This window comes from Abramis brama (genome assembly GCF_963993115.1).
Source record: "Abramis brama genome assembly, chromosome: 6".
NCBI lineage: Eukaryota > Metazoa > Chordata > Actinopteri > Cypriniformes > Leuciscidae > Abramis > Abramis brama.
Window position 1 is genome coordinate 691401 of NC_139968.1, and position 11744 is coordinate 703144.

The 11744-nt window shown below is 39.5% G+C and overlaps 1 protein-coding gene across 2 annotated transcripts; it reads right to left on the minus strand.

The window, feature by feature from the left end:
• Window positions 1-2451: 2451 nt before the first annotated feature.
• On the minus strand, window positions 2452-6727 carry LOC311084331 (uncharacterized protein). 2 transcript variants are annotated; one of them, XM_084116286.1, is made up of 15 exons: window positions 6519-6727; window positions 6059-6154; window positions 5915-5980; window positions 5723-5803; window positions 5552-5641; window positions 5134-5452; window positions 4533-4818; window positions 4399-4422; window positions 4073-4282; window positions 3887-3978; window positions 3699-3803; window positions 3490-3604; window positions 3329-3410; window positions 2895-3059; window positions 2452-2787 (listed from the first exon to the last, which is right to left on the minus strand). In XM_084116286.1, exons 1-15 carry the CDS (start codon window positions 6707-6709, stop codon window positions 2520-2522), a joined length of 2190 nt encoding a protein of 729 aa, XP_083972412.1. In that variant the 5' UTR covers window positions 6710-6727; the 3' UTR covers window positions 2452-2519. The 2 variants fall into 2 exon arrangements, with proteins under 2 accessions (XP_083972412.1, XP_083972411.1); XM_084116285.1 differs by having other exon boundaries at window positions 5552-5803.
• Between the last annotated feature and the right edge of the window lie 5017 nt (window positions 6728-11744).

Sequence of the window (11744 nt, forward strand, 5' to 3'; positions counted from 1 at the left end):
AAAGCTAAACATGACATTGTTTTTGTCTTAAATGGAAAGTTCATTCAAAAATGAGCATTCTGTCATTATTTACTCGCCCTCATGTCGTTAAAAAGCCGTATGACTGCTCAACTATATAATAACATTGGGCCCCATTGTCTTTCATTGCATGGACAATAAAAAACCCTTTGTGACCTGAAAGTCATACCGGTTTGAAAGACATGAGGGTGAGTAAATAATGTGTTTATTATTGGGCAAACTCTTGGATTAAATATACCATTTAGAGGGTATGTTCTCCTCCTCTCTGGCAAAAGATCCGAAGCGGTGGGACCTTTAAAAGGCAATAAAACATATTTTAGGAGCGTCACATATTTTTTCATGGTGACATTTTCATGACAAGCATGTCCACTCCCAAATTCTCATGACTTTTAGTATTTATGCATCAAGGAAACATTTGTGATTTGTCACACATCCAGAAAAACATCCTGACACATTATGGTAATGTGTTGCACATTAAAGAATTTACGTGCTTAATTGAAAATACTGTCACAATGTAAAATAAATCAATACAATACAGAAAGCCTAATTAAATACAGTTTTGTTTACTTTATGCAATATATTTAAACATAAAATTAAAACATTGATCAGTGTGAGGCAATAATAAAACAGTAAAGCAAAAAGAGTGTCCTTACAAGCCCAAGTCCAGCTGGCTTATATCAATAAACTCCATCTGGAAAAGAGAAACAATTCTGCTTAAAACTAGTGAAACAGAGACGCAGCTTCAATTAAAAGAAGTTACACCAAACCCTCAGCTATATTGACCCTCGGAGGGAATTAAAGAGGAAAAGAGGGAGCGAGTCCTTGATTAAATCTGCTGTAATAGCACTGAGCCGAGAGAAAGAGCTGCGCATTAAAGCAACAACATGGAACTTTTCCTCTGCGGTCGCCCTACCGGTTGGAAGCGGAATTGTCCATTACCGCTGTCGTAAACAATTTTGCCTACCGCATCCTACTGTCGCACGCGCACGTGCACGCGCACGCTCACGCTCGCTGTTTATCCAGCACCGGCTTTGGAATCAACTATGGCCACAGACAAGGTACAGTATGATGCATGATTTTATGACATAACAAACGAAGAGAAAATAACTAAATGACATTACTTGCTTTTTTATATATAGTATTTATTATGTATTATAGTATTTATTTATTTTTTATTTTGTGTAAGAGTAACCTTGAAACGGTATAACAGCAAGATAGGTTTAGACAAGGATAAAAAGTAAAAACTTATTGCAGAACAGTTAAGCATGTAGTAGTCATTTGCATTGTCTGTGAAAATCTTTAGCATTTTGTTTGAAAAATATTGCAGAGATAGTTGACACTGTTTTAGTGGCTGCTTTGCTACATTATTTATATAGATACCAAACATTTCCTTACTGCACCCTTAGCTTATATGTTGCTAATTCTTGCTTTTTGAGCAACTACAGTTCTAAATTTACAATTCATGCCTGTAATTATTTGATCTTCATACAGTTACCATAATAAGGTTGTTCTCATTTATTTCAGGATTCATCTACCTCATCTGATTTTACACCCTCAGCCAGTGCTGATACAAGGCCAAAAAGCAGAGGGGGGCAGAGAAGCAGAGGAGGGAGGAGAAGCAGAGGAGGGAGAAGGGAGGATATTGACCCTGACAGACAGAGAAGACTCCAGGATCTGCAGGACAGGAGAAATAGAGAAATACAGACCCAGATCCACTCTCTGGGACCGCAAGAGAAGGACCGCATCCTTCAAAAGGTCATGTTGAGGCTCCCAGGACTGATGTTCGATGTGCTGACCATGCATGAAGACACAGAGAGGCCAAGAGTACCTGATGGTGGTGGACTACACTGGTGTATCTGTACATACTGCCGGGAAATGGACACTGATCTGGAGAGGCTCTGCTGCCGCCAGGCCCCACAGAACTGCATTAGTAGTATGGCCTACATGGAGTACTACATCCTGGATGAGGGTGTTCTGAGGCTAGCGAGGGCTGCTTGGAATGATATCTTTGCAGTTGATGATGCACAGGAGCCCGGTGTAGAACAAAGACAATACAGACACACAGCCTACCGACAATTTGTGCTATGGCAGTATGGTCGCCTTGGGGTTGGAAACAGAGTGGTCATTCCCAGCTGTTGTGTCTGGAGGATCAGGGAAACTTTTCCTGACCCAAGGGGTCAGTATACTGGTTTCAGGGTGCGTCGGCTCTTGTGAATGTTTTTTTTTTAAAGTTTTTTTTATGGTGTTATGGTTATTTATTATAGTTCAAGTTCGGTTATTTTGTGAAAACATTGGTTTCAGGGTGCGACGGCTCTTGTGAATGTTTATTGTAAAAAATAAAAGTTTTATGGTTTGAATTTTTTTGTTGTTGTTATAGTTCAAGTTTGGTTACTTTCTTGAAAAAATAAAAAAATTAAACAACTTGAAGGTCATTCTTATTTTATTTACATGGATAACTATTTACATATTACATAGAGATACACCACCACCTATGAATGCACTCAGCGCTCACTTTGGGGGACACCATCCCCACGTGTAACGTGAGTATGAACCAGTTCGGAGGTGGATGGTGGCGATGTAGCAGCCAGCACACCCAAGCGTCTGGGGTCATTGAGCCGGAGAGTCTGTCTCCTTGGAAGACCTGCTCCACTTCTCAGTCGGTGTCGAACAATGGCCCTCTGCAGGTCTGGAATGTACCCATAGTCCTTTTTCTCCTTCAGGGCATACACGCTCCAACATTTTGACTTCTTATTGTAGTAACGCCTGTACCTAGAAAGAAAACACAGTTTGCATTATAGTCAGATATTCCAAATCTGACTATTTGGAATAAATGTTTTTCTACTGGAAAGCGTACAAGCATTATAATAAACACTTACATCTTTTTACCATCTCTGTTACGCGCGGGAAGGCGATGATTATGACTATTGTAGTCGATCGCCGCCAGCAGGGTCCGCGTGCGATACACTGCGGGGCTGTAGGCAAACCGTTTTCCAGCGTACATCAGGATGTGATTCTGGAAATTCTCTAAATCTGACGTTGTCCTGTAGGATGTGAGAACCAAACAAAAATTACTTTGACTTACAAAAACTGGTTAACAGCATCGCACTCTCAGGAAACCCTGTTTTAATTAGATCGCTTCTTTGTGTCAAGATGACAGGCCAGCCAAGCAAACAATATATACATCAAGCTAGCATGTGCAAGACACTGCTTTGCAAACACATTGTAATTCCAAGATATTATGTATTGTAATAGTGCTTGTCAAATTTTTTTTGTTTTGAAATAAAAACCGATAATTGAAATAATAGCTTACCTGAAGTTAATGAACTTCCCAACATCCTTCAACCACCGCTTGTCCAATACAATAGCGGTGAGAGCCTGGTGAGCTTTCGAACCTGTAAAAATTCATACTCTGAATAGGCTAATTGTACATTCATAGTCAGACACATGGCATGACAATCACATTACAATTACCTTGTATTAACCAAGGCTTCTCCTGGGTTCTGTCCCCTAGAGGTTCATGCTCACAGCATCCCGTTGACCATGTGTGCTGGTTGCGGACATGATGTAGGAGTGCATGCCACTTCAGCTTTAAAAAATGAAAAAGCAACAAGTCATTTCTCCCACATTTTTCACACACCCAAAAAATAGTTTGTGTTTACCACTTTGCAATTTAATCCTACCTTGAACTGTTCTTCGGAAGAGGCTTGCTTGGCACAATACCAAAAGTGGTTCACAATATCTTTTATCCAAGGCAGGAGGTCTGACTGGTCCCTCACTGTACCAGCCTGAAAGAAAAATGTAGATGTTACACAGCCACAGCATGAACAGATTCAACTATCCAATGAGTGTGTGAAATAAGATGGCATACCCGTCGTATCTTCTTCCCCAAATTCTTGGCTGCATGCCAAATATCTAGGGAATGCTTCAAACCATGTGACTTGTATTTACCACGTTCAGGATCTAAGAAATAGTAGTCATTATAATCAAACAAACCAACATGAAAAAAATGAATTTGAACACCACATTTTGTGAAAAAAAAACACATTGTCCTTACTGAGCAATGCTGAGATTTGAGGATGTGCATCAGTGACAACCTCAGTCACATGGATCTCTGGAAGAAGTTCATCCATTGTCCTAATGAAGCACTCCTTTTCCATGATGACCGAATTTCTGTCCGTCTCCCGCTTGTCGACAGAGACAATATGTACAATGTCGCGAGTGTCTTGCTCTATAGTCGTGTATGTGCAGTATTGTGCACAGTGACCTGTAAAATGAGGATAAAGTTAGTAAGGGTGTGAACTATATGTACCATAACCAACTATGTCACACAAGTGTGCTCTCTCCACCACACACACACACACACACACACACACACAATACCTGGAGAATCCATTCTGCCATCACCTAAGGAGAAAACAAAACAAAATTATAATGGTAGAAGTGTTTTTGACTTTCACAGTAAGTCAGAGGCATGTTACTGTAATAAAAAAAAAAAAACTGAATAAAAAATTCACCTAGGACAACAACTTCCTCCTTTTCCTTCAAACTGTTTAGAACATCGGCTCTTATCTTTTGCCAGAACTGTTCGACTGGTTCAATGCAGTATGTGTCTTGAATTTTGAAAAAAGTTGAGTCATTCACCATCCCCATTTGCATGAACTTGAACAGAAAGGCAATCTTCCTGTAATTATTCCCGGAGAGCAGTATGTTGATGGCCAGCATGAAATCACCTCCCTGCATGCCATATTTCAAAAGGGGCTGCGAATTCCACTGCCACAAAGTGTGTCCAAAGGGACATACCTGTAGAAATGGATGGGGGGAAATAAAGAATTGGCCTATCCCAGATTGAGCACACATCATAAATACAGGCATGATGTAAAATCTTGGATATACTAACTATGACAAGTTGTTTAACCTGACAAATTCTATGAAGCAGCATTACATAAAAATAGTCTCAACAACATTTACCAACACCATTGTGCAGATAATTTATTTTGTTGCTAATTGCAGTTTGAAAAATCATGATACACTTTACACAGTAGTCTAACATAACTCATGGAGCTGGGGGATGTTCATTACAGATTATAGTGTAGCATCAGAAATTACAAGACTTACCCATTCCAAGATGACTCCAGTTCCCCTAGTTTTCAAGTTCATCTGAAATGGTGGTCCAGCAGAGCATGCAGTTCCGGTCACCTTGTTGAATTTGCTGCACTTCTCTATAGGCAATTGGAGGTAGTTGGCCAACGTCTTTAGATTTTCATGATACACGATACTGGCACTCTTGCCAACTAGGTCATCTTCACAAACAACCTTGTATGAGTCTGGAATATCGCTCACATCATCTTCTGGGAAAGTAGGCATTGCAACATCAATCACGGCTTCATCCACGCTGATCTCGTGCAGCTGTTCAATGACATCTTGACTTCCAGGACTGCAGATGGACAAACAGATCAAAAACAAACATGGACTAGTTAATAACTACCATTACTGTAAATACTGTTCAAACTCTAATTTCATTACACAACCGTACCGTATCTGAAGAAAAGGGACATAATCTTCATCAGAACTGTACCCATCTTCACAGAAGCTTTGTTTAGTCCACCGCTCATCCATGTCAATGCTGCACATATGAATATAATCAGACTTGAACATATTCATGAAATAATAAAAATTGGAAAAACAATTCATGTGCAAAACTTGCGTGCTATTTCTCAAATCGTTCCTTGCATCTTCATCTGGAGAGTCAAACTGCTCCTCCTCTGCAATACTCATGGAGTGCATGCTACAACCAATTTTAGAACATACATAAACGAGTGAAAAAAAATATGTACAAGCAGTCAACAAGCCACCAGTACAGTCTACAAACCATTGTCTCACTATTAGGCAAACCCACCTGGCTTCTAGCACACCCACTTCTTCTGTGTCCAGCGGTTGTACACCTTTGACTGGAATGTCATCTCTAAATAACAAAAGAAAATTAATTTTGAACAACACTCCTAAAGATTTGCTAAGCAGTGCAGAAAAACAAATACATTACCTATCACTCTCCTCAGTAACGCTAGACACCAGCAGCTGTGGTAGTTGTGAATGTCTGGCTTTACTAGGTGTCGATGTCACTTGCCGTGTCTGGTAGCTGAAAAAAAAAAGATTTACGGTTGCTGTACATGAAGCATGCAGGTTTTTTTCATAATGGGCAATGATAATATTATTAATCTTCCTCCTTTCATAATTTCTACATGTTTAGTAGACTAAACATTTTAACTCAAACATTTGCGATTTGCATGTCATCGATTGAAATGCTCAAATCTGAACGAGAATAATAGCGATAGCATCCTAACCATCTAAAACTAGCATGTTAGTGTTTACTAGCTACCAAATTCATAATTCGCACACCTACTAGCTGATTCATGAAGATAAATGGAGGACCAGATAGTTTACATAAGGTAGCTAGCCAGGCAGACAACAGATTAGAAAAACTAAAGATAGTATTTACTTACTAGTCCAACAGCATGACGGCCAAGTCAGCATCAGTAGGGCATCCCTCCTCCTCCTTTAGCTCACGCCAGCGAGCAAACGCTTGACCAATATTGATCCTCGTCCTGCCTTTTAGTTTATCACTTTCTTTTTTCCTCTTTCGACTCTCCTCCGACAAAACCTTGGACTTACGTTTCGCTGCTGCATCAGCCATGGCGAAAACAGACGCTGGTTGTAGTGGTGGGGGAAGTGACGTATGCCGTAAAGCAGTCGAATTTTGTAGTTCTTTTTGAGCGCAGGTTACTACCCGCACCCCGAAGTTACATAGTGCCAGTAAAAGCGATACAGACCCCGTCAGGCTCTGGCAGACGTCTCATTCAACCTATTGTAAGTCGATGTACCATCACAAGGGTCTTGGAAATATATTATGAAGGTTGAAAAGTTACATGTTGTTACTTTAACACACACACAGGCTCCATCTGTAATATCCTCACGCTGCTGCTTCATTAAAGATAACTCAGCGTGAGCTCCATCAGGGCCTGAACTCTATACTCAAGAGTGAGCTCACGGTGGCGTAGTCATTTCAGTGCATCTCCATCCTCAGCGGCTTGTTTAGGTAGTCTTCCAGTTGTTTCTGCAAAAGGAAACACACTTTTGTTAGTTGGTTTTAAACGTGTAATTCTGTGGCACCAGTTCTGTACCATGGTAGATAATAGTAAATCTCAGAAAGTAAAAATGGAATTCAAAGTCTCCTAAATATATTTTTTGGTGATGACATTTAAACCTGAAATATGAAATCTAGCTTTTAATTATTTTACCAATGTAAATGTACTTAATATAAAAATAATCTATATTACCAACATACAGCATAAGCATTACACAATGTGTCTTAATGTTATTAATGAAAGTAGTTATAAAATATTTATAATATATATAAGAATATATTTATATTGGGACCTATATGCTGATTTACAAGTGCTACTAAGCTGAACGTCCTGCTTGTAAATATTATTAAAGTGATAGTAAGCCTAATGAACTGGCTGAAAGAAAGAGCTGTACACTAATGATCCGCGGTTCTTCAGAAGTGTAGAAAGCTGCCAGATACTATTGAAAAGACCGGGTAGAAAACGTGCTCTTTTAACAGAAAAGCTCTGACTGGGGTTTAAATTATTGAAATCTGGCAACCGTAAGCATGAACGCTCGTAAAAACAGTCTGTAATGTGTTGTCTTCTCCTTTATTCGGCAAAAATAAGTGGTTTTGGTCAAGTTCTTATTTTTTTTAAACACATTTCAGTCTCATCTTTTTTTGTCAATGATATTGCATGTGTTGATATAGTCACAGTTATACAACTGCTCCAAACAACAGGACCGGGCAGGGCACAGACCATGCTCTGGAGAAGAGTTCTCCACGATTGAGCGTTCTGCTGGATTTTATGCTGCTTCCCTCCTGGATGGTAAGCAGGTGCAAGCTGGAGACGCAATCAGCTACCTGCCAGAGGGAAAGAGTGGGAGGAGCCGAAGGAGAGCAAGAGACACAACAAAACCAACAGGAAGAAAAACACCACAGTACCATGTAGCTCACAAAAATATACGTCTTTTGACAACAACTCTCTCTCTTTTCTCTCTTTCCTTTTTTGAAAACCAGATTTTCTTTTACTATGCAACATTGTGGTCTCTGTGTTTCTGGCGCATCGACTGACTGTCTGCATCTAAACACCGCGCATGCTAAGGCAGGATCAAACCATTTCATGCAGATACAGGGGGGTGATCGGTCAATATGAATGTTTACTTTTTGGTCAATGGGGATAGTTAACTTTTATTGCCAAAATAAGTAAAATCAAAGACTAGTTCCTAGAGTTGGGGTACTCGAACTCGGACTCGAGTCCAATTTTTAATGAACTCGGACTTGTCACGCACTCGGATGGACTTGTCACGCACTCGGATGAATTTGTACTCGGACTTGACACGGACTCGGACATTTTAGACTCGGAAAATTTGCCGAGTACAGTCGAGTCCGGGCACTGGAGGACACAATATTTATTCAAAAACTAAACGAAACGAAACTGCTTACATTGTGTTGTCAGTGTTGAGCATTGTAGCCAATCACAGATATGTATATTAAGCACATGAACACAGTGGCCAATCAGAGGCGTTTTGAGTCACCATGCGGAGAAGTCGCTCAAAACGTTCAGAATCAGCGCGAGTTTTATCCTTTCGCAAATCTCCTCATAAACGACAAAGTCTTGACGCGATATAAATAAGAGATTCGCTGTGCAGTGCGGACAACTTCAGTGTTTATGACGAGAGTTTCAGTGAGAGTGCAGAACGTAAGTGAAAGAAGTAAGTGATGGCTTAAAGTGAGCGCTATTGACTATCTAAATAATATATTTTTTTCATGCTTGTAGAGGACCAGTGGTTACGTTCACACTGTAAATTAAAAAGAGTGATAACTGCATTTAAATGTGGGAGAGAATCCGCAGAATTTTAGTCCTGTGAGTGGTCCTGATGATTGACACAGTAACCATAGCAACATGAGAAAAGCAACATTTTGGCGTCTAATAATGTTATGATTTTTGTTACATTGATTTAGCCTACACTTTAGTCATAAGTTTACATACACCTTGCAGAATCTCCAAAATGTAATATTTATTTATTTTTTAATGAGGATGATCATAAAAACATTGTTTCTAGGCTATTTATTACTGCCCTGAAAAATCTTTTTCACATAATGGATGTTTAATAGCCTAGTCGACAAGAAAAAATACAAACACAAAATACAAGACAAATTACATAGGCTTGATTTTAATATTGTGTTTCTTTACCTGAATGATCCACAAGTTTTTTTTAATTTATTTTTTTAATGGTTGTTCATGAGGAAAAATCCTCCAGCTCCTGCACATTCTTTGCTTTTCCAGCATCTTCTGCATATTTGACTCCTTACTAGCAGTGACTATGATTGTGAGATCCATCTTGTCACACTGAAGACAACTGATGGACTCATACACAACTATTACAAACCCTGCAAACATTTAGTGATGCTCAAGAAGGAAGCAACCATTAGGAGCCAGGGGGTGTACATTTTTGAACTGGATCATTGGTGTAAATTGCTCTTATTTTATTTTAAAAATCATTAATTAATTTAGTCCTGCCATTTAGAGGCTAAATAAGATATTAGCATGTAAAACAAAATAAGATCATCAAAATAAATAAAAATTAAAAAATCAACGTCATCTTGCTCGAAAGTTTACTCCTGGCTCTTAATGCATTGTGTTATATTCTTGAGCATTACCTTGCAGAATCTGAAAGATGTACGATAGGTAAACGTATGACTGTAACTATACATTGGAATCATTTAGTAAGGTTTAACATATTAATTTAAGAGCTCCGTGTTGAGACCTTTCACTGGAATTTGATTGACATGTGATCTGACCAGATAATGCAGATACCTGCCATTTTTGTCCGACAAACAAACCAAACCAGATAGTAGATTAAAGTCATTGGACTTGAACTTGAAAAATGGTGTGTATTGAATTCTTTTTGCAGTTCTGATGTTCATTCATGTTTAATTCGTGCTATAACTAGAAGATATTATCAGTTCATGTGCTGCTTGAGTTGAGGCCTATATTAAAGCACCACAAAACGGTGTGTATTGTTTTAATTTCATAAAAATTACAAAATTTGAAAGCTGAGACTTTATTTCATACCAGAAGTAGCCTTGTCTTGTCTGTTGGCGCATTGTCAGTGTCCTCTTTGCTCCGCAATATATATTTCACTGTGTGAGAACATGTGGAGTGGAATGGCTTGTCGGACGTAGCGACAGTAAGAGGGGCGGGTCTTTGTGAAAGGTCAATTTAAAACCATTTAAATCTTTGTGGACTCGGCCGGACTCGACTCGGACTCGGATGTTAAGGACTCGGACTCAAGTGCGACTCGGCCCTCTTTGGACTCGGACTTGGACTCGGACTCGATTGTTAAGGACTTGGACTCGACTCGGACTCGACAATGGTGGACTCGGACCCAACACTACTAGTTCCTAGTTGAAAAAGCTATGAATAAGATGAGTGTGCGTGCAAAAGCAGGAACTTTATTCTTGCTTTTGGGTTATTATCCGCCCTGAGCAAGACTGTGGTTCATACGAGTCACCAATTGTCATGGGCCAATGAGCAGCCTGTTCTTGTTGTCAACACAGCTTGGATAACTTCCTCTTCTCAAGACAAAGGGGGCCTGTACCATGAAGCCGGATTAGGTGGCTAGCCAGCTATGTTTCAGCTTAGTTTCCACCAACCCTGGGTTTTAGGTACTGTGTAAGTAGCTCGGCTTTAATCGGTGTTCGTCGCCATGGTATCTTACGCTGCACGGCTAACCTGCTCCGGGGCAGGTTATGTTCTGGATTCAAGATCTCAGACTGAAGTTTGATCAGCTGAGAGCAAAGAAACATACAGGTGACCTGACTTATTCCAAGTGTCTGTTGCAATGACTTCACCTTTTCTTTCAAATCCGGTGGACATCTCAGCGCAAATTGTTTGACGAGCACTTCGTAGAGAAAGAGTTTTTAGCATGAAAAAATCCCCTTGCCTTTCCTGATAGTTACTTGTATGAAAGATACAGATTTTCCGCGGAAGGAATGTCTTATCTTTGCGAACTTCTTGAGCCGCACATAAAGAATTTAACACGTCGAATTCATGCACTTACTGTACCGCAAATATTGCGTTGCGTTGTTTTTTTTGCAAGTGGTACATTCTTGCACGGTGGGTGACGCACAGAAGCTAGGGGAAAACATATGTTTGTCGAACCATTCGCAAGGTCGCTCTGCAGGAGTACATGAAAAGCTTCATTAATAGTGTTCCCCCGGACATTTATCGACCATGTCCATAAAAGAGAGCTTTTATAAAATTGCCAGTAAGATATATTGATAGGGTGACATCATGAATACCTTTTTTTTTTTCTTTAAAAAAAGCAAATTTCACAAATGTACTATACAATATAATACATGTTAAGAATTATTTTTAATCTTTTTTTATTATTCTTTTGTTAATCTTATGATAGGATTCCCAAGTCAAGATTCATCAAGCAACATAAATGAAAACCATATTGCCCTACTGACAAATGAAGTAGGCTATTTTCTGCCAAACTATTTCAAACATCCTTGCAAAAAAAAAAAAGAATGTTGTTGACTGACAGTGGTTTCAGTACCAAACAGCTCCTCAGAGCTAGGTGTACAGGTGGTCAGAATGAAGTGCGGATGCGCT

What these genes read in the sequence shown, in the direction of transcription:
- LOC311084331 (XM_084116285.1), bottom strand. Translation starts at nt 6,709, where the DNA reads ATGGCTGATGCAGCAGCGAAACGTAAGTCCAAGGTTTTGTCGGAGGAG. An exon ending in GTTACTGAGGAGAGTGATAG is followed by an intron (nt 5,981 to 6,058) that starts GTAATGTATTTG and finishes TTTGTTATTTAG; the next exon opens with AGATGACATTCCAGTCAAAG. An exon ending in AACAGAGATGGTAAAAAGAT is followed by an intron (nt 2,788 to 2,894) that starts GTAAGTGTTTAT and finishes TTTTCTTTCTAG; the next exon opens with GTACAGGCGTTACTACAATA.